This window comes from Oryctolagus cuniculus, chromosome 4 (genome assembly GCF_051225735.1).
Source record: "Oryctolagus cuniculus isolate XC-2025 breed Fujian yellow rabbit chromosome 4, ASM5122573v1, whole genome shotgun sequence".
NCBI lineage: Eukaryota > Metazoa > Chordata > Mammalia > Lagomorpha > Leporidae > Oryctolagus > Oryctolagus cuniculus.
In genome coordinates this window covers 104,319,823-104,343,995 of record NC_142870.1, presented here as the reverse complement: position 1 = coordinate 104,343,995, position 24,173 = coordinate 104,319,823, and the positions used below count along the sequence as shown (strand labels likewise).

The 24,173-nt window shown below is 36.3% G+C and overlaps 1 protein-coding gene across 10 annotated transcripts in view; it reads left to right on the top strand.

The window, feature by feature from the left end:
• NAALADL2 (N-acetylated alpha-linked acidic dipeptidase like 2) overlaps nt 1-24,173 on the top strand; it is a 1,439,631-nt gene that overhangs the window by 1,088,090 nt on the left and 327,368 nt on the right. For 9 of the 10 annotated variants that reach the window (XM_070072494.2, XM_070072500.2, XM_089330911.1 and 6 more), the window contains one exon: nt 3,640-3,759. In XM_070072494.2, the coding sequence (XP_069928595.2) occupies nt 3,640-3,759 (120 nt within the window). Of the gene's footprint in view, nt 1-3,639; nt 3,760-7,467; nt 7,602-24,173 lie in introns of those variants that run through there. The other variant, XM_089330914.1, reaches the window with a different exon arrangement.

The following is a 24,173-nucleotide window of genomic DNA, read 5'->3' as shown; positions in this document are numbered from 1 at the left end:
AAAGGAGCAGGTGATACATACCATTATCTTATTTAAAAAATTATCTGGGAATAAGAAACAGTCTCCTGTATTGCATGTTTATTTCCTTATTACCATTGAATTTATCTGTATAGCATATAGACTGGATTCAAAATAGTGGTTTCCTTCTTTCTCTCTTTCTTCCCTTCTACTCATTTTCCACTATCTGCTTATCCCTTCTTTCTTACATAGCTACACACACACACACACATGCACACACACAAATGCCATATTGCTTTAAGTAAGAATTTAAAACTATTTGATATTCAACATTGTTCACTACTTGGCTTTGAGGGACATATTCTATCTCATGAGAACTTTTCTTGTTACATTTTAGCTTAAGCACTTAAGTTGAAGCACTTAAGATAAAGCTCTATTGAATATCAAAGAAAATATAAAAAAGATATAGAAAAGAGAATATAGCGTATCATTTTAATTTGAAGAAAGAAAACTTAAAGATGAGAAAATTTTTACTATAGAGGGCAACAGGATACATAAACTGAAAATTAGAATGCTTGCCCATGTACAAATTAATATTATGAGCATTTGTTCCATATTAAAAAGAGCTATTCAAATGTAGAAATCCTATTGCCAATAAAAACATTCAAAAATGGTAATTTTTAAGTAAAATGGAAAATGTAACAGGTGAGCCATCCTCTCAAACTTCTATTCAAAATTTTTTTAAATATTAACTAACAACTTGCAAAATAATTTAGAGAATGGACTCCTTTTAGTAATTCAGAAACAGTGACACACTGGTTCAACTTCCTTATAAGGCATGTATTAAGAAAATGTCTCAAAGATTCTTCAAAGTTCCAAATATTTATTTCAGTATATCAAACAGTCTACCAGATACCTATATCTGCACATCACTTTCACAATCATTGTGTTAATCCTGAATGAATATGTATATTTGGAAATCATATTTACAAAGGATACTTGGCTAACATTGGTAGTTCCTAAATTAAATATGCTTAACTCTAATGCATAGGGCATTTATTGCAAAAAGTTTCTGAATTGATTTGAGCATCAAGTATCATGACTTGTAAGCTGAATTAATGTGGTGTTGAATGTATATGAGAAATTATTGTTTCAGATTGAGAGGGGGCCAAGGACTCCATCTGAGTTCCTAATGTGTGAGGCAGGAACACAATTACTTGAGCCATTATCTACTGCCTTCCAGTATACATAAGTGGGAACCTGGATCAGAAGCAGCATAGAAAGTACTCAAACTGGCACTTCAATAGGGAATGTGTGGATATACCAAGTGGTGGTTTAATTAACTAATTCAAAATACTGCTACTATAAAGTCATTTTTAAGTTTCATTGATACTTCGGTATTTCTGGTAAATTTACATTTTCTCAATCAACATATAATTAAAAACACAATGTCTACAATTGTGAGTCTACAGCAAAGGAGGTTAGAAAATGATCTTCCTGTTCAAAAGATTAGATTAGCATTGTCTTTGAATATTTGTAGGCATATGATTTTTGACAGCTGATTATATATTTTGTCATTTTCGGGCTTTGTATGTGATGAGATGGGCAAATATATACAAGTAATGAAAATGATTAATCATATACAGATTATTAGCATATTAAATGTACTTTTATAATTTACTGTGGCTCTGAAGATCATTTCAGTTCACCTCATGAATTTGTAACCATCTGCTTGAAGAGAAATTTAGACAATTTTTAGTTATCCTCTTCTGTCGGCTGATATCAACTCTATACCTTCTAAGAAAGAAACATTTTTAATAGAGTGAAACCAATCTTTAATCTAAATATTCAGAACATCTTCAAAAGTTCACAGGCAAAGTAGATTATGAAAAATTTGAATTTAAAACATTTTTGCACCAAAATAAATGTTAACTTTCAATTCCATTTTCTAAGAACTTCTGGAAATTTTGTATACCCCACTTATGTAAGAAAAAGCCCTTTTTTAACATGCAATCTTGTCTTGTGTGATTTTTCTTGATTTTCTTGCATAAAAATCCCTGGAAACCCACAGTAATATTTAGGCAGATTGAGTGATTTTGGTCAATAAATTTAAAACAGGGGCTTCAGTGAAAGCATTAGAGAACTGACTCGATACTAAATTTGAACTTTGAGAAAAAAATATAACGTTTTACTAAACAGATCCTTTAAAAAGGACTATTTCTTCGGTGAAGCCTCTTTATTTTTTACATAACATTGTAGAAATACCACAGATTTGGCCGGCGCCGCGGCTCACTAGGCTAATCCTCCGCCTAGCGGCGCCGGCACACCGGGTTCTAGTCCCAGTCGGGGCTCCGGATTCTGTCCCGGTTGCCCCTCTTCCAGGCCAGCTCTCTGCTGTGGCCAGGGAGTGCAGTGGAGGATGGCCCAGGTGCTTGGGCCCTGCACCCCATGGGAGACCAGGAAAAGCACCTGGCTCCTGGCTCCTGCCATCGGATCAGCACGGTGCGCCGGCCGCAGCTCGCCGGCTGCGGCGGCCATTGGAGGGTGAACCAACGGCAAAAGGAAGACCTTTCTCTCTGTCTCTCTCTCTCACTGTCCACTCTGCCTGTCAAAAAAAAAAAAAAAAAAAAAAAAAAAAAAAAAAAGAAATACTACAGATTTTAGTGGTAGGAGTTTGGTATAGTGGTTAAGATACTATTAAGATGCCTCAATCTAATGCTGGAGTGATGGGTTCAAGTTCCTGCTCCAATTCCAACTCCAGCTTCCTAGTGATGCTCGTTCTGAGAGGCAGCAGGTGACAACTCAAGTAGTTGAGTCTCTGCCACCGATGTGGAAGACTTGGATTGAGTTCCTAGCTCCCATCTTTGTCTGCATCCAGCCCTTCTGTTGTGGGAATTTGGGATGTAAACCAGCAGCAGAAGGGAGATCTCTCTTTCTGTCATTCAAATAAATAAAATAATCAGGCAGGAGAAACTTCTCTAAGTCTTAATTTCTCTCTAATGCCTGTCCTGTGAGGGACAGAGGGAATCTGTAGTAACAGAGGGGTAACAGAGGGGTTCTGTAGTGGTTCCTTATTAACAGAATCAGTCTTCAGTTTGTGAGTTAGGGATCAGCAGAGAAGTGAAATCCTATTCTACTGAATCATTTTATGCTGCTAATATGAATGAAATAACCAAGTTTTATTTTAAGTAACATTATCAGGGTCACAATTGTATTATGCCCCAGTTGTTCAGAATAAAGAATACTTTGTACAGAAAGGATCACAGTGCTTCAAAAGAAAGGGCCAGTTTTATTAACCACTGTAGTAGGTTATCCATTCTGTTCTCTAATTCAATGGAGCAAATAAATATCCCATTCTGTATTCTGTAGTTGAATTCCTTACCATAATAACATTTTAAGAACATTTTCTCTGAAAGTTTGACTTTTGTCAGAAACATGCTTTAAAATGTTTCATAATATGTTGTATCTAACTCTTTTTCTGTGGGTAACTCTTTCACAACTCTAGGTGTAAAATCCTTTGTAGTCATTGTTCACTCTTAAATAATGAGATTTCTTTTTAAAAATTACACACACTGTAATGATTTTAAATATGAAATGTTTATTATTGAACATTTAATTAATAAGGCAGAATTTATTATTTTTATTTATGTTAAAGATGAATGAACCCTTTTTTGATTTCAGGATTTCAAGAAGGTTCTACAGAAAAACGTTGTGGCTTACATTAGCATCCATAGTCCTATCAGGGGTAACTCCAGTCTCCACCCTATAGCATCACCATCTCTTCAGCAACTGATAAGAGAGGTAAGATGAAGAACTTGTATTAAATGATTATGCTAACTATCTTTTACTTCATAATTTGTCATTTCCTGTTTTTTTTTAATTTTTTTAAACATGCAGAAAATATCCCATAAATGTTTTAAGGAATGATCTATTGCTGATTTTTGAAAATCAGTAGCATGTAAACTGATTTGTTACATTCTGGAATTCTTCACTTGCTGCTCTTTTATGATTATAGAAGAAAAATTATATTGTTACAGAGAAGAGATGTAAAAGTTTACATTATTTCTTTAAAATGCAATTTGGGGCTAGGTATTTGATCTAGTGATATACAGCTATCATATCACAGTACCAAAGTCCGTCTCAGTCCCACTCCTAATTCCAGCTTCCTGCCAATGTAGATTCTTAGGAAGCAGAAAGTCTCTGTCACCAACACTGGTGACCTGGACTGAGTTCCCTGCTCCTGGCTATTGGCAAGTCTAGTTGTGAATATTGAATTCATTTGGGATTGATCCTGCAAATGGAAACTCTTTCTGTCTCTCTGTCTCTGTCTATTTTTGCTCTCTCTCTGCCTCTCAAATAATTTTAAAAAATTTTTAATTCCCCAGTTTCCAATTCTGTAATTTTGACATATTTTGGTAAACTTGATTACTTTTGGGGTTCTTCTTCCTAATTACTATTTTGAGTAAATTTAGGATCTGTTCTGCATTTTCATTATAATTTAAGCCCTCAAGAACAAGAATATGGTGATACCTAAATGTAAAATATTTAGAAAATATTATGTTTTTTTTAACTTTTATATAATGAATATAAATTTCCAAAGTACAGCTTATGGATTACAATGGCTTCCCCCCCACCCCATAACTTCCCTCCTACCCGCAACCCTCCCCTTTCCCGCTCCCTCTCCCCTTCCATTCACATCAAGATTCATTTTCAATTCTCTTTATATACAGAAGATCAGTTTAGCATATATTAAGTAAAGATTTCAACAGTGCACCCACATAGAAACATAAAGTGAAAAATATTGTTTGAGTACTAGTTATAGCATTAAATCACAATGTACCGCACATTAAGGATAGAGATCCTACATGAGGAGTAAGTGCACAGTGACTCCTGTTGTTGACTTAACAAATTGACACTCTTGTTTATGGCATCAGTAATCACCCTAGGCTCTTGTCATGAGCTGCCAAGGCTATGGAAGGCTCCTGAGTTCACTGACTCTGATCATATTTAGACAAGGTTGTAGTCAGAGTGGAAGTTCTCTCCTCCCTTCAGAGAAAGGTACCTCCTTCTTTGGGGATTCCAATTCAATCCCATCAAGGTGGCATATACCAATGCCATCTCACTAGTCCAAGTGATCAATTTCTATTCACAATTGGTCATAATGATAGGACTAAGAGCCAAAGGGATCACATAAACAAGACTAGTGTCTGCTAATACTAACTGATAGAATAAAAAGGGAGAGAACGATCCAACATGGGAAGTGAGATACACAGCAGACTCATAGAATGGCAGATGTCCTAAACAGCACTCTTGCCTCAGAATCAGCCTTAAGGCATGCAGATCCGGCTGAAAAGCCCATGAGAGTATTTCAGGCATGGAAAGCCAAGACACTCTGGCAAAAAAAAAAAAAAAAAAAAAAAAAAAAAAAAAAAAAAACAACACCTAAATGAAAGATCTCCGCGAGTGAGATCCTATCTTTCAACAAAGTAACTTGACAAAAGATAAAGCCTGGTTGTAGGTTGTAATGTCTCATCATATTTATTTAATTTAGTCACTTGGCATTTTCAAAGAATTCAGCTGAATATTTTTCCTGTTTGAGTTCATACTTTTATTTCTGCATTCTCTTTATGACATCCATTACAGATGAAATGATACTTTTTTTTTCCATATGAAGGCAATCATACCACAACCAGAGTGGATGTTCCTCCCAGCTCAGTGTCTATTGGTGCTTATTGGAAATGACCTTTCAAAAGCCCACAGGTTTTCCAGTGAGTGTATTGGAACTAAACTAGAAAGAAAGAGATAATGAACAGTGCATTGGATTTGCCATAATTCTTCATTGAAATGTAATGCAAACTAATGTTTTATGACTTTCATAAAGTATTTTCTAGTTTAATAGTTTTCATTGACATTTCCATATGTAGTACAATAAAGAAGACATTATGAAAGATGAAATGGATAAATCTGTACATTTAAGATCAGCCAAACCCCATTGTGTATGCCCTAAATTATATCCAGATATGTAAGTTAATTTCTCTTGCTCTGTGTACTGCTTTGAATTCAGTGACTCTTTTAGCTGCCTGTTAAAAGCTTAAAAGAGAAAATCAACTGGAAATATCTCCCTGGGATGTGAAAATATTTACAAATCAGTGGGTGATAAGGAAGAAAAGTATGAGCTGAGGTATCTAGATTTTGAGGAAAAATGTGGCTTGTCCTACTCATGTATTAAGATTTTTCTACTGGAAAATTTTAAAAGATACATAATTATTTAAATTCATGGCTAAATAGAAACCTCAAACTATTAAGGAGATCAAGCCTATATATTATTTAAAAAATTACAATATTTAAAATATCTGCATTTTCTTTAGCAGAAGATTATAAAATATTTTAATATCTAAATATAATTATAAGAGTACAGCACAGTTTCACTACAATAGTGGCAAAGCAAAATATACTTTATGAATTGTTTGGAAGAGGAACTTTTTGTGTTCTGTATTTGAAAATGCTTCCAAGCTAACCTTAAATCTAAAAATGAACTGAAATTAATATTAAGAGAAAATTTCTTCCTGTTGAGACTGTGAGTGTGTGTGTTCCATAAACAATTTAGAAGGGTTGGAATATCAGAAATTCACACAACGTGAATTATTATGTAACTTAAAATGATGGATATTACTTATTTATACTAAATTTTATGGAACAAAAGTATATGATAATTTATGATATATTTGCATACAAAGATTTAATATCACAATTTTTCTTTGAAATACATAAACACTCAAAGATTAAGAAAATTGAAGGAAATAAACTCTCACAGTAAAGTATGTGACTTACTTAAAATGATTTAACATTAGTAGCATTAAATCAATGAATGACTTATTTATTTGAGAGGCAGAGAGATGGTGAAGTAGCAAGAATGCTTTCATCCCAAGGTTCATTGCCCAAAGCCTTTTCTGGGAACTGGGAATATAATCCAAGTATCTTTAGGGAGTGTAGAAACCCAACTACTTGAGCCATCACCTGCTTCTTCCCAGAGTCTACATTAGCGGGAAACTGAAGTCAGGAGTCAGAGCCAGGATTCAAACCCAGGCACTTCGCTGTAGGACATGAGTGTCTTATTAGGCTAAATTCTTGCTCCAAAGGTGGTGTTGATTTATTTATTCATTTGAGAGGCAGAGGCAGAGAGAGAGAGAGGGGTCTTCCACCCACTGGTTCACTCCCCAAATGGCCACAACAGCTGGAGCTGGGTCATCTTCTACTGCTTTCCCAGGCAATAGCAGAGAACTAGATTGGAAGTGGAGCATCTACGACTCGAACCAGTGTCCATATGGGATATTGGCACTGCAGGTGGCTGCTTTACCTGTTAAGGCATGGGTAGTGTTGAAAAGAAAGATTTGGGACATGTGCTGTGCTACAGTGGGTAAAGCCCAAATGGTAACAATGACACTGGAGATGGTCCAAGTTAAAGCCAGGAGTCTGGAACTCCATCTGACTCTCCCACGTGTGTTACAGGGACCCATATACTTGAGCCAACTTCTACCGCCTTCTCACGTGCATTAACAGGAAGCTGGATCAGAAAGGGAGCAGCCATTTCAATATGGGATACCAGTGTTGCAAGCATTGCCTTAACCCACTCACCACAGTGCCAGCTCCAAAATTTGATGTTCTTGAATGTACATTTTGATGAATATTGATAATATATGTAGTCATGTAAACACTATCATGATCAACATACACACCATTTCCATCACCTAAAAAAGTTTTGTTGTCCTTTTTTTGTAAAATCACTTCCTTCATCCCTAGTTTCCTACAACCACTTAACTGATTTTTGCTGCTATAGTTTTGCCTTTTAGACTACCTTAAGAAATGGAATCATACACTGTATAGAACCTTTAAGTATAATTTCTTTTACTTAGCATAATGATATTTAAATTTACTCATGTCATTAGCATGTGTCAGGTCTACAACAGCTTCCAGACAACTGATAAAATAATTGGGATAGCACTGACTATAATACTTTTGATATTCCTCCTCTATTTTAATATTATAAACTTGATTTTAAAATGAAGCAGTTAGATCATTGAAACTGAGAAAAGAAGCTACATCTTTTATGGCAGTCTAATAAACTTGAACTATACCACCCAGAGTTGACAAAACAATTTCTTGAAAACCCAGAAATATGTAATGAGTTTGAACCTGATACCAGTGATTATAAGTTTTTGTTAGGATTTATGAAAGTCTGACCTTAAAAAATTGCCTGAAGTCTATTGAAATGTTGATAGTTACCAATCATGGGTCCTAAGAACATTAGGACCCATTGTACTATTTTCTTTTGGGTTTATTTGCAAATTATATCTTTAAAAAACTTGAAAAATATATGAAAAAATGATTAATTTTTCTAAATTATAACGTTGATAATTTAAAAATCAGTTTCTCTTCTGAAAGTAGTAGTAATCCATCCATTAATGACAACCCATTGAGTAAGAACTAGAAGTAAGAACTGTGGCTTTTATATAGATTTTTTCCCATACTTATGCTACTATTTGAATATATTTTTTGCTTCATTTGTGATACCAATAATTTAGAAACCTAAAAGTTACTTCACTAAAAATGAGCTGCTCAGTTTTAAAATAAAAAATTCAATAAACTAAGCTATAAATATTATTTCTAAAATCCCAATATATTTATGAAGTAAATATATATTTCTTTCATAAAAAGTTAAGTATTTATTAAAATGAAGGTTACAGAGAGAGACAGAGAGGTAAAGATCTTCGATCTGCTGGTTCACTTCCCACAGCCATGTAACAGCCAGGGTCAAGCCAAGCCAAAGCCAGGAGCCAGGAGCTCTGTCTGGATCTCCCATGAGCCCAAGCATTTGGGCCATCCTCTGCTGCTTTTCCTAGGCCATTAGAGGGGGCTGGGTTGGACATGGAGCAGTTGGGGCATGAACTGGCCCCCATGTAGGATAGCAGAGTCCTAGTCAGTGGCTTTACTTGCTGTGCCACAATTCCAGGCCCTGATATACTTCTTCAAATCATATATTACCTCTCTTTTCTGTGTAAATTATTAACTCAATCCATTTACTGTGCAAAAATAAGTTGAAATAGCTTCTTTAAATTTCTGTATGAAGATAATACTAAAATGGGTATTATATAGTCATCCAACAATTATGTCAATTACATAAAAGTAGTTTCTAGCAATATCCACTAAAACATTCAAACACTAATTTTTTACTTGAATAAAAAACTCTATCTCATGGTACGATAAGGAATTCATGTATGTATTTCCTAATTTTCATACTAGCATTGATAGTCCTTAGGGTTTAAATAGCTGTTTCTAGTTTTTATCTAAAATAAATCATCTATAATAATCACTTTTAGGTAAAATAAAATATTTCTGACTGCTGATTATTCTTGTGTGTTGTATTTTTCTTGGGTATATTTATTTTTTTAAAGATTTTATTTTTTCATTTGAGAGGCAGAGTTACAGAGAGGGAGAGAGAGAGAGAAAGGTCTTCCATCTGCTAGTTCACTCTCCAAATGGTCACAACAGCCAGAGCTGGGCCAACCTGAAGCCAGGAGCTGCTTCTGGGTCTCCCAGGTGGGTGCAGGAACCCAAGCATTCAGTGCATCTTCCACTGCTTTCCCAGGTCACAAGCAGAGAACCAGATCAGAAGAGGAGCAGCCAGGACATGAATCAGTGCCCATATGAAATGCCAGTGCTGTAGGCAGAAGTTTATCCTACTATGCCATGGCACTGGCCTCTCTTGGGTATATTTCTCGAAATGGAATTTCTAAGTCAGCATAGGCACATGTTTAACTTTAGTAGATATTTCCAAGAAGTTAGGTATGCTGCTACCAACAATGTATGAATGTTCCAGGTGCTTCATGTCATCACTAACCTTGGACATCATCACTCTCTTTTTCTTTTTTTAAGATTTTATTTATTTATTTGAGAGGTAGAGTTACAGACAGTGAGAGGCAGAACAAAGAGAAAGGTCTTCCTTTTGTTGGTTTGCTCCCCAAATGGCTGCAATGGCCGGAGCTGTGCCGATCCAAAACCAGGAGCCAGGAGCTTCTTCCAGGTCTCCCATGCGAATGCAGGGCACAAGGACTTGGACCATCTTCTACTGCTTTCCCAGGATTGGAATAGGAGCAGCCGGGACTAGAACCGGCACCAATATGGGATGCTGGTGCCACAGGCAGAGGATTAACCCACTATGCCATGGCACTGGCACTGGACACCATCACTCTCATGAGTACATGGTTGCATTTTTGGGGGTTTCAATTTGAATTTTTCAATGATTAATAATGTCAAGCACCTTCTCACATCATTGTATACCCAGTGGTCATTTAGATATTTTCCTCAGTGAACTGCTTGTTTAAACCTTTCACCTACCATTTAAAGAGTTGTTTGTCATTTTCTTATAATTTGTAAGAGATTTTTAATGATTTCTTAGTATAAGTCTTGTTGGTTACACACTTTTACTGTAAATTCTCTCAGTCTATAACTTGCATTTTTACTCTCAATGATAGCAGCATCATTAGATTACTAATATTTCTTAAGGAAATCTTTCTAAATAACATTTACTATTCTTGTTCCTTATTTTACAGAACATGGTGAAATTAATGGAATCTAATATTGATATTTAGGAAGCGTTATAACCTTGTATTATCTATTTACCTCCACAAAGATTTAAGTACCCTGTTTATGTATTGGTATATATATTTAGATGCATATATAAATATTTGCATATATGTTCTTATATTTTGTGTGTGTGTGTGTGTGTGTGTTTAACTCTACTTCAGTCTGTAGGATAGTCTGCAGAGATTACTGGCTACCCAGTTTCCCCGAAGGAGTAACGAATAAGAAATGCAGAGATCCAATTTTTTAGGAAAAAAAAAGAGGCCTTTTGAGCATTTTCATTGACTCCTTGAACATGCAATAAAAGATACAGAAGCCAAGGACTTCTTAGTTAATGAAAAAAAAAAAACTGCCTGCATGCAGAATCACTTATGAAATTGAATATTTCACTCCAAATAGTAGTTTTAAACTTATAATGCAACATAGATTTGTATCTCTGTATGTATTTTGCTGTATTAACTTAGTTTCTGAAATCATCTTTCATAGATCACAGAAGGTATTGATTTTGCCTTTAGAAAAACAAAATTTGATCATCCATATATTAGTCAGTGCTCTGTAAAACTCGAGTAAACAGCAGTGAGTTTTCTCAGAGATTACTTGGGGAAGGCCTACAGCATTCATACTTAAGTAGTCAATCTACTTAATATTCTACTTAAGTGCTGCTTTTAAAGCACTTTCAAATGCTAGCAAATCTGATCAAAGCTCAACAATTGCATCAATATTGTAAAACTGAACAGGGGGTATACAGTTTTTTTCCAAATGTCTTTGTAAAGTGGAAAATATGCTTATGTTATACAAAATTTTGGGGGGAATATTATTTATTTGAAAGGCAGAGTTATAAGAGAGAGAAGGAGAGATAGAGAGATGTTCTATCCACCTGTTCAGTCTCCAAATGGCCACAACAGCCAGGACTAGACGAGGCCAAACCAGGAGCCAGGAGCTTCATCTGGGTCCCCACATGGTTGTAGGGGCCCAATTACTTGGGCCATCTTCCTCTGCTTTTTCACATGCTTTTGCAGGGAACTGGAATTGGAAATGAGCAGCTGGAGGTGGAGCCAGCACCCATATGGGAAGCCAAAGTTGAAGGTGACAGTTTAACCTGTAATGCCACAGTGTAGGTACAGGTGTTTCTATTTCATTTCACACTGTATTGTATACTAACCACTGTTGATCAGAAGATACATTATGTTATGCCTCAAATCAACCATATTCATTAGAACTTTGAGGCCAGCACTGGACTACAGTATTATTTCATTATTGTGAATACCCCCTTCTATTACAGAGTTCATTTATGTACTGTGTATCTATAGAAAACTCAAAACTGTGTATTTTCTAGGTGTTACATGGCACAAAATAAGGAGATGAAATATTCCTGTTTTTACAGGCCTTTGAATTTACCATAAACTAAGACATTGCACAAATAGCTAAAAAAGAAATAATAAAAAACAACCAGTGAGTATGATATCTGCTATACTGGAATTCAGAGGATAAAGGTAATGTGCTGAGTTTAATTCAGAAACATGTATTAGGTGATAGTGGCATAAGTTTGAATGGACTCAGCATCTTACAGGATGTAAGTGTCTGTCATTTCAAAGTTCAACACTTCAATTCTGCCAGCAAACTCTTATTTTCCTGAATCGACAATGTTTCTTTTCTTTCTTTTTTAAAGACTTATTAATTTATTTGAGAGAGAGATTACAGAGAGAGGGAGAGATAAAAAGAAAGGTCTTCCATCTGCTAGTTTACACCCTATGTGGCCCCAATGGCTAGAGCTGAGCCTATCTGAAGGCAGGAGCCAGGAGTTTCTTCCAGGCCCTGGATGTGGGTGCAGGGGCCCAAGCCCTTGGGCCATCTTCTGCTGTTTGCCCAGGCCAGTAACAGGGAGCTGGATAGGAAGTAGAGCAGCCAGTACTTAAGCCATTGTGTATATGAGATGTCAGCGCTGCAGGCAGAAGCTTAGCCAACTACACAGCAGCGCCGGCCCCACCAAAGTTTCTTTACCAATCATGGCTTCTGGCTTCAGATTAGTGCAGCTCTGCCCCTTGTGGCCATCTGGAGAATGAACCAGAGGATGGAAGACTGCCTCTCCTCTCTGTGTGTAATTCTGGCTTTCAAATAAACAAATGAATCTTTAAAAAAAATACTTTGGTCCCTTCTAACCATATGGGAGACCTAGATTGAGTTGTTGGCTACTGGATTTGGCCTGGTTCAGCCCCAGGTGTTGTGGACATTTAGGGAGTGAATCATTGTATAAAAGAACTCTTTCTGCCTCTCAAATAAAATAAATATCTAAATAAACTTTAGAAGGTATGGTAGTAAAATTTAAATGACTAGCTTAGAGCAGACGCTTAGCCTAGCAGTGGTAAGTCTAATGTCCATATTGGAGTGCCTGCATTCAATTTCTGCAGTTCCAGCTCCCTACTCCAGTTTCCTGATAGTATGGTTCCTGGGAAGAAGGCATGATAGTTCAAGTAATTGAGTTCTTGCCAGCCATTTGTGAGGCCTGGATTGCATTCCTGGCTCTTGGCTCTAGCCCTGGACTACCTCCAGCTTTTGTGGGCAGTTAGGAAATGACCAGCCAGAGTCCAGCGCTGTGATATAACAGGTTAAAACCCTGGCCTGCTGCACCAGAATCCCTCATGGATGCCAATTTGAGTTCTGGCTGCTCCACTTCTGATCCAGCTCCCTGCTAATGCTCCTGGTAAAGCAGTGGAGGATGACCCAAGTCCTTGGGCCCCTACACCCACATGGGATACATGGAAGAGGCTCCTGGCTCCTGGCTTCAGGTCAGCTAAACTCCAGTCATTGTGGCCATTTGGATGTGGTCGTCCAGTGGATGGAAGACCTCTCTGTCTCTATCCCTTTCTCTAACTCTGTCTTTCAAATAAATAAAATAAATCTTTAAAAAAAAAGAAAAAGAAAAGAAAATGACCAGCCAGTTGGAGCACTTTCTCTGTGTGTGTGTTGTGTATGTGTTTGTCTATCTCTTTGTCTATATGTCTCTGTCTTTGTCTCCACTCTTTGTAACTCACTCTTTCTGCCTCTCAAATTTTAAAAATTAAGTAACTTTCTTTTTGTGTCTTTGTTGTTGATAATTTTAAAGCAGAAAACTGAAATAAAGCTTAGTTTGTATTCTGTGTGCTGGAAAATGTAAAGTAAAATTGCTTTTGAAACATTCTTCTATTGACTTGTCTTTCATTTGACATGACAGATTTTGTTTAATTTTTTAATGAGAGAAATTCACTTCTTTTTCTCATTAATCATTAATTCCATCTCTTTGCAGTAGATTTTCCTTTCTGTTGCTTCTTCCACTAGTAGCTAACTGAAGTGATTGTAAAGGTTAATAAACAGACTTAAAACACTTCTTAATGCTAATTTATCACTTCAATAAAGTCTCACACTTAAAATTGTGATTCTATTGGCAGATTTATCTGTCTCCTTGATTAACAGGGCTTTGCTTTGTGTTAAAACCAAGCAATCCCTGCAGTCTATTACTGTTTTACAAGGTTTTCTGTTCAGTACACACTGACAATGTGTAAATCCGTTTTTATTTAAATCTAGATACAAGGGAAGACTTAGTGAGATTTCGATTTAAATACTGAATTTTGGGCCAGGTGATTTAAATATTTGGACTACATAGCCAAAAGGAAATGCAAACAATTTGAGGTATTAGTAAATCTAGGTTGAATTCATTCATATTCATTCATACAGTCATAATTAGCATCACACTATTAAAGTGTCTTTAGCTGAGTTACTTTGTGTGTATGACTTTTTGATTGGTATGTTGGACCCAGGCCTCCATAGGACTGATAGAATGGCTATTCACTCATAACAGCAATTACTGACTCACCATTGTTGGCAGGGTAGATAAGACCCTTAAAATATACAGGATCATCAGTGCAGTTCTATACACTTTTCTTTTTAAAGAATGAAACTTGCTCTGATGAATTGTTACCTTTTTTTTTCCCCTATCAGTCAGGTATTATATATTTTGGTTAAAAACTTACCCCTAGTATTTTCAGTTAATCAACATAACAACCATTATATTGATGTGTCACCATTACCACATATGGCTTTTTAATGTAGTATTTTTATGAGTATTGAAATGAATGTGAACTGGCATTTATGTTTAAAAAAGAGGAATATTCTTTTCAAATGTATATACTGGAGTAATTTTACTACCTGTTGACATCTACCATCTTTGATAAGTTCTATAAATGATGATTTCTTGGTTTTTGTTGTTTTTTGCTTATGTGACATTTTGATCAAGCAACTTAGTATTAGAATGCTGAGTAAATAGTTAAATAAATAAATATGCAAATGAGTTTGTTTTAAACCAGTATTTCCTAATATCTGTTACAAATCTTCAGTTTGTTACCTGGCATCATGAAAATCCAGAAGTAAAAAAAAAAAATATATATATATATATAGTCTTTCCATACTTGTTTTATTCTGGAACATTTTCCTTCAGGCATCTTATGAAAATGGCCATAGAAATGCTGCTTTATATAAATGCTTTTGTACCTAAAAGTTGAAATTTTTACAGGAACTTAAACAAATTGTTCAATATCTTAACTTTGAAAATGAATTTTTTCAAATGGCAATATCCACAATTTGCATTTTCAGTTCAAATACACTTTTCCAGAAATACAAGTACAATTTAATATAAAGGTCTGATAAGACTTGAAGATTGTGATTATTTTTTGCCTTTGATCTGGAATTTCACCTGCAAGTTTATAGCCTCAAGTGTCTTGAAACTTGACACTAATCCTTCTACAGTTACTACTGCTAAGCATATTTTTAGTTGCAGAATCCTAATTTTTACGGTGGGGATGATAAAAGAAATTGAACAGCAGAACATTAAGTCATTTTAACCCTGAAACAACAATACTCCTGAGGGCCATGATAGCAATTTTCTTCACGTCTCCAAGGTATAGAGAAACAATTTCAATTCAGCCCTAGGAAGAATTCTCAAATGGGAAGAAGTACCTTCAAGGCACTCAAATACTGTGCAGATGTTGTAAAGAGGGATATAACATTTTTATGGATGAATCCTTTAACCATTATTTATTTACATAGCAATTCATTCATGAATTCATTCTTTATTTTTGTGTTTGTTTAGCTTTTATAAAATATAAGAGGTGCTGCAATTGGTTCTTGGGTTTTTTGGGTATCTAGGCTAACAGCTTTCATGTTTATTGTTTGTTTATCCATATGATGCCTTGACAAAATCTGGCTCTAAATCTATAAGCCATATATGATAACAGTTGGTAAAATACAAGGGAACATGAAAATTTTAGGTCCAGTGTTGATGTTTATAACTAAACATGGTGGGTAGCTGAAGACATTTATTTACAATAACCATCTCACCCTGAAGCAGCTGTAACTCATCTTTCTGGGGTAATCAATGGTGACTCCAAAAAAGATTAAGATGGCAGTTGCTGAGATTGAAAGAGACATTAATCTAGAAAGGCTTATAGAGAGAAATCTGCTTCAGAATCAGAGCATCAAAGCTGGCACCCTATTTTATAGCACTCTTTTAAAGAAAAGTAGTACAGAATTATTTACTCTGAAAATTTTGAAACTAGACAAAAGGTACTAATTAACCATTTATTGGTTCAGTCAACCTTGAAATAAAATAACTTTTCCCTGCTGCATATAGACCATATGCTGAAATATTAATTGGATTTCAATAATGTAGAGTAACTGATCATAGTATCACATAATAATTAGATATTACAGAACCAAAAGGAGATGTGATGCTGTTTTATTTTGAAAAAGAACTGTAAGATTAATTTGCATTTTGCATTTTATCCTAGAAACAAGAATTTAGGTAAAAACTACATATATTTGTATATATATATGTATATATGTATATATACCACAGTTAATCAGAACTAATACAACTCCTTTTATTATTTTGTCTTGTTCTTTGGAGAAAAATTATAAATTATGTAGTGACAAAAGAAAAATGACTGGTCACTTACAATTTTGCTACCCAGGGAAATACTGAGAATATTTTTCTTTGTGTATTGCATTCAAATATATTTTTACCAAAAGGGAAATGTTTTGATTTATACTATAAATAGCTTACCATTTAAAAATAAATAAATAGTATTATTATTGGTGCAAAGGTGAATCTGAGTGAAAGATATAAGGAAATATATCATCATAGTCTTTTTTTTTTAATTTGTTTATTTATTTGTAAGACAGAGTTACACAGAGAAAGAAGGAGAGGCAGAGAGAGAGAGAGAGAGAGAGAGAGAGTCGTCTTCCATCCGCTGGTTCACTCCCCAATTGGCCGCAACAGCTGAAGCTGTGCAGATCCAAAGCCAGGAGCCAGGAGCTTCTTCCGGGTCTCCCACGCAGGTGCAACAGCCCATGCATTCCCAGGCCACAGCAGAGAGCTGGATCAGAAGTGGAGCAGCAGTTACTTGAACCGGCGCCCATATAGAATGCTGGCACTGCAGGCAGTGGCTTTACCCAGTATTCCACAGTGCCGGCCCCTGTCATAGTCGTGAAAACTCTTCTATAGGCTTAAATATTTTCTGAAAATACAACCATTCAGTTAATGAAATTATACTATTTCATTGGATAGCTATAAAAACTAATTCCTTTTTTGATTATATAGCTTATTGACCATTTCCTTTTCTGGAATATTGATATATGCTTTGAAGGTTCTTTTATTGCCAACAATGTTGCACATAGCCTTGCCATTTTCCAACTGGGAGTCTTGGGGATTAAGTTACTACCTCAAATACTGACTGGAGGACCACAACACTCTGCTAAAACTTGTTGAACTCAAAGCTACTGCCACAGGTATTGGCTTTTGGATGGCACCACCTCAGCCATGACACTCAAGGAAACAATGTTGCCCACCATTTGTTTCTTGAAACCCACGAAGAAAGGACCATGCCTCCATTACCACAAACACAATGCACCAGACTCCTCCATGAAAGTCTCATCCCAGCAGAATCAGAATATATGTGACTACAGCTTTGCTTTCCCTTCCTAAACTCCTGCAAGGGTGTGTACTGTGGTGGGAGCTTAGATCTCAGCAAGCCCGAAGGTGGCATTGCACACAGTGGGAATCAGGAGTTTGTCAAAGAATAATTTTGTAAATCACAGGGGTTATGCAAAGAGCACTTCATCTTGGGTTCAAGGGCTAAAAGCAGAGGAGAATAACTTGGACAAACCTCCCTGGAAAGACACTGTGCCAGCGTTGTGCAATTACCACATTGTATGTGTTACTGAATTAGCATGGAATCAGGCCTGTATGAGTCTCACTGAAGGCTGAGATACAGCTTTACACAAGCAGTTCTCAAAGGCAGCTCTCTTGACCACTGCTACTGAGACCCGTGATGACACACGCATGAGGCCCCTGGTTGCTGGCGGGCGGTGCTGGTGTTGGCAGGCGAGCCCTCGAAGCTCCAGGATCATCCCAGTTTGAGCTCTCAGCATTCTGAGAAGCAGCAGAGTGCAGCCATGCCGTGGCCTCAGCTCGCATGGTGCCTGTCAAATGCTAGGCAGAGTGTGTATCTTTGAAATACAGCAGTTGAAGTCATTAATTCACATAGGCAGGATCTCATAAGGTTTGAGGGAACATCCCCAAGCGAGGAATTTACTCCATGTTCTCAGGAATGGGAGTTGATAAGAAGTCAAGTTCAGGAAGGAAGTGGGGAATTCACTCTGAAACACCAAACTATGTAAACGATGGAATCCTTTGAAAATGACTTAGAGAGTTTGTCATCAGCATTACAGTCCCTAGGATACAATAGCCATTCCAAATATTTCATACTTTTTAAAAGAATAAGTTCCAAAATATGAAATTTCTGGGTCAGAGTTTGTGGTTTCACTAGTATAATGGAGTGTCTAATCTTGTGTATGTGTGCTCACAATATTGTATTTTAGCATCATTTCTTATTTGAAAATACAGTGATCAGATATGATAGAATTTATACCAGCATGTAATTTGTATTTGAGTAGGCCTGGTTGTGTGAGGACAGGTTTGTGTTTTGGGGTCATTGTGGCAACAATAGTGTACATCTTGGAGCAATGTCTGCGAGAGGTTACAGCCAGGCCGTGTCCAGCTTTCTGACTGAAATGTGTCATAGATTTGAAGCATTATCCTTGTTACCACATCTTTATCTAAAACCACTTCGGAATGAGAAATTGCCTCAATATTTAAAATCTGAAATGCTATCCTAACAATTTACCTCTATCTATAGAGACAGGTATTTGGAACAACTGGATATCTCACACTCCAATGATGATAATATAAAATGATACCATTACTTATAAAATGATTTGGCAATTTCATGTGAGTTAAACATACATCAAACATGCCAGTAAGCAAATCAAAGACAATATATTTTTCCAAGAGGAATGAAAATTTGATTCTACATAATATGCATAAACATGTTTATGACCACTTCGTAATAGCCCAAACTGGGAAGAACCAAACTGTTAGCAGGAGAATAGATAAACAAATTATCATTTACCTATGAAATGGAATACTACCTTTCAAAAATGTTATTGATCTATTGACACACATATCATGGGTAAACTTTAAAACATTATGACTTGCAAAATAATCCCAACATGAGTGCTTATTACATATTTACATTTATATAAAATTCTGAACCTAATCTATGATAAAAGAAGTCAGTATTTACCTCTGGATCGGAGTGTCATTATATAAAATCTTTTATACCTATGCTTGGTATATCCAAAAAAAAATCTTCAAAAAAGTCCCATCTCTTGCTTAGAGACATAAGAACTTCTAATAAAATGTTGCCAAGCTTAAACTTAAAATACTATTGGAAAAAATTCTTAAAAGTTATCCACTTTTCAATAAGAAAAATTAGAGAAAGTGAAACATACTTATCTAAGGGATACATATTAGCCAACTTTAGCCAACATCCAGAAAATCTCAGCATGAATGTTAAAGTAATCATTAGATTCAAAATCTGCTGAAATTACTATAATTTTATATTCAGTGAATTCTTCAGCTTGTACAGGAAGCTCTTTGAAGTTTTCAAGAGGCTGCTCAGTATTAAATTTGCACTCACCAAATGCAAGTCAAAAGATAAAATCACGAAGATTGTTACGTAGCCATGGACTGCAGAAAGAGTTTATCTAGCCACAGCTTTTTGAGTAAAGAAGCAAATCTGTGCAGTTGGCAGAGAAGGCCACGGTCTACTGTGTTATGGTCTTTTAATACGTCAGTGCCTTTAAAGGCATTTATTGCAGCAGTACAACTCTCAGTTCCCTTTGAGAAGACCTTTCCGAGCGCCATGTAAGATTGCATGTGGATGTGTTCAGAAATGTCTCCTCAAAGATCTTTACATCATGTTTAAAATTCATGCAGGTTTTTAAAAGATTGTTGTTTTTGTAAACTCATTACTGCATTAAAACTAATTTATTCAAGGCTATGTTTTCAATAACCTACTCATTTGAAGATCATTGATTGCCTCAGCTTACAAAATAAACAGTAACTGTAGATACTATTCATAATTTATCTGTATGCATTCTGATATTGGTTCAGAAATTTTATGAAAATAGGCAGATATTTAACATTAACTTCCCAAGACTGACAATACTTGTATTTTGTAACTCTTTTATAGTTTCCTTAAGGACCTTACTAGCTGTCAGGAATTGAATTCTCTTTGTAAGCTTCTTATCGACTCATTCCAGTAACATCTTTTTGGACAGGGATATGCAAGTGTGGGTTGAGTCCACTGCATTCATGTACTGCTCTAAAAATAACACACTTGAACAAGAAATCAGAATTTTAATAATGCTGAAAATCATTACTCTAATAATAAACCTACCCTGAAAATGGTACCAGTTGAGCAAAAATAATTATAGATCAAGTTGCTATTCTATATATATTTCCAACCTTCAAATCCTAATAATTGCATCTTAACTCTTTTGAAGGTATATAAAGAGAAGCTTATGGGCAAATGTTGAAAAATGGTAGTAGTTCAATCTTTATTCGCATAGTGAGTATTGTATTAGGCATAAAATATTTAATTGCAGTTTACTTTTGGCTCACTCTTTCTTTTTTTTTTTTTTCTTATTCCTATAAACCTTTTCTTTCCAGGTATTTCACATTGATCTTCCTCTTTCTCTCTGCCTTTCAAGCCATTTAACTATCAACCACCTATACGTACTATGCATTTTAAATTTCTATTAAACCTTTCCCCACTTGTATCAATTTTAATTTAAAAAAGCACTTGACTTCAACTCAACCATCCTCAGGACTACTACCTCAATACTGTTTACTTTTATAATCATCTCAGAGGAATGCATTTAGTGTTTCTGGGCTAGGTTGTGGAAACCAGTCATTCAAACACAGGTGCACTATTTTGAGAGCAATGGGATACTTGTTTGAGGGAAAATAATTGAGTGTTTGGGTGACTGGATGTCTTTTGCTTAGAACAGTAAGGTAAACAAGTACTTATTGGGCACATATGCCCCAGGTCCTGTGCAAAACACATGCTTATATATTATTGGTTATTTCCTTATATGCTTTAAAATCTACAAGTTAGGAACTTCATATTGAGTAGATGATACTACTTAGTGTTTCAGCAAAGAGTTCGTGATAATGAGAAAGACTGGGCTGGCAGCTGGGTAAATTATGATCATCCTCCCTTCATTACTTTTTTTTTTTTTTATTTGACAGATAGAGTTATAGACAGTGAGAGAGAGAGACACAGAGAGAAAGGCCTTCCGTTGGTTCATCCCCCAAATGGCCATTATGACCAGAGCTATGTAGATCCAAAGCCAGGAGCCAGGTGCTTCCTCCTGGTCTCCCATACGAGTGCAAGGGCCCAAGCACTTGGGCCATCCTCCACTGCCCTTCCAGGCCACAGCAGAGAGCTGGACTGGAAGAGGAGCAACTGGGACTAGAACCCGGCACCCACATGGGATGCCGGTGCCGCAGGCAGAGGATTAACCAAGTGAGCCAGGGTGCTGGCCCCTCCCTTCATTACTTTTAAAGTAGCTAGTCATGGAGGCAGACTAAAACTATAACCAATTGGATCTCTTAAACGTTGTACTTGAGAGAAGCCACTTGTGGCTCTAAAGGTCACACCTAAGGCAAATACTTTACTATGGCAAGAGTCAAAGTTAAAAGGCAAATACAACATAGATAAATACCCTTTACCATGAGTAGTGTAGATGAGTAGACAAAGAATAAAACGTTTTTTGTTATTTTAAAGGTTCATTTATCAGGAAAGCACATTTAGAACAACAATAGTTAGACTGATAAATGTGCATGTTTGGGAGAATAGTTCCACAGTTTATGTAAGCAACAATGTCATAGCCAATGCTTACCCATCACTGAAAATACATGTGTTTGAATGTGTGTCTTAAAAGATACAATTATTTGCAAATACTATGCAAGAAACAAATTATGTTTACAAGATACATTTTAATCACATTTTAAAACTGTTGTCATCACTGCTAAAATGCCAGTATATTGATATTGTATGTTTTAAATTAGGAATGTTATGTAGTCAATTACTGTTACTATTTATTCTGACAAAAGAATCTAAGTAACAGTTTCTTTGGTAAAGAAAATAAATTATGTTTTGATAATGTCAGAATCATTTTTAGAAATTATAGTAGTGATGTATTTTGTAATGCAGCCAATAAAAACAAAATGTACAGTGATTTAGATCAGTCCACAGACACTTAATATATGTGTGTGTGTATATATATATATATATATTTGATTTGGTGTTGATTACAACTGAGGCTAATGAGGCCATGGGTTGATAATATCTGTAGTTAACAACTGCATTGTCAACAGCAAATTAAATTGTTTAAATTATGAACTTGATCCAGCAACTTGAACAGTTGATCTTTTATTCCTTGGTTTTGTTATATGGAGATAAGAGGTAGGAAGCTTGACTGTATGACTCTGTTACAGTAAAAGAACCACTCATTGCTCTTCTTATCAATGTGCTCTTTGCCAGTATGGACTAGTTCTCAGCTGAAAAATAGCTGCAGGCTGCCTTAATAAGTCCTGGCTTTACCACCTGAATTGGATAAGAAAGGATAACAGTAAACTATGCAGGGATCACAGATTTATGTGTAATACATAGCTAGAAAATGTGATTCTAGCTGTATAACTTACTGGTCTTGTGATGTTTTGCCAATTTCTTAACATACCTTAGCTTCAGGTTTGTTTGTTTTGTATCTCAGTGAAACAGGGATAAAACTACTGATATTGACCCTATAGACTGAATATTTGTGTGGCCTGTAAATTTGTAGGTTGAAACCCTTAGTCCTCAATCTGATAGTTTTTGGAAGCGGGGCCTTTGGTAGGTAATTATGGTGTTAGGGTTGAGCTCCTATGATGGGATTAAATCCCTTATAAGAAGAGACAGGAGTGAACTTTGACTTTGACTTCTAGCACTCTCTCTCTGTCTCTCTCTGTCTCTGTCTCTCTCTCTCTCTCTCCCTGCTCCCCTACCCTTGTGAGGACATGATAAGAATCCATCTGTGAACCAGAAGAAAGGCCCTCACCAGCACCCGATGTGCTGGCATTTTGCTTTCAGATTCCCAGCCTCCAGAACTATGAGAAAAGAGTGCTTGTTGTTCAGGCCATCTAGTCTTTGACTAAGACACTTGTCTTACCTGCTTCAAAAAGTAGAGAATCAAAAGAGATTGTGTCAAAGGTGAGTTTAAAATTGAAAAATATAAACCTTTTTCCCTTAATAAGACCAAATCATATCAGACTGCCATATATCAAAACGGAATAATACATTGCCCTGTCCCTCAGCATAGGAAGTGACAACCCTAGCCTTCACAAACTGCTTTCTTCTTGGAAAGGACCGGCTAACAGGAAGGTTCTTTAGGGCTCAAGGAACTCAAATTCCCACTGTGTACTCCTCAGTATATTCAGCTTCATTGAGACTCCCGTGTCAGTGACTAGGGGGACTTTTGCAACCTAAGTAGCATCCTGCCTTCACCTATTGGCTTCATAAATGACAGATTGTAGCCCATATTCACACTGCCCCCGGTTTTGGCAGTCTTTTGGCTGCATGTGGAATTGCACCCTCCAGCCTCTAAGGATATGATTCCTCAATGGCCTCCCCAATAGGGAGGCCTCATTCACTCTGTAATCCCTTCAAATATAAATTCTTAAAAGTTTCTCTTAGAACCGAGTTTAGATGTCACAACACAGATTACTACACAAAACTGTTTTTTTTTTTCCTCTCTCTCTTATCAACAGTCACAGCATGTCTGTTGCCTAACCTGAGGCATCTTAACTCTCACTCACTTGTTCGAGTAACAAACTATGAAATTGGGGTCGGCGCCGTGGCTCACTTGGTTAATCCTCTGCCTGTGGCACCAGCATCCAATATGGGCTTCGGTTCTAGTGGCTGCTCCTCTTCCAGTCCAGCTCTCTGCTGTGGCCCAGGAGGGCAGTGGAGAATGGCCCAAGTGCTTGGGTGCCTGCACCTGCATGGGAGACCAGGAGGAAGCACCTAGCTCCTGGCTTCGGATTGGCGCAGCACCGGCTGTAGCGACCATTTGGGGGGTGAACCAATGGAAGGAAG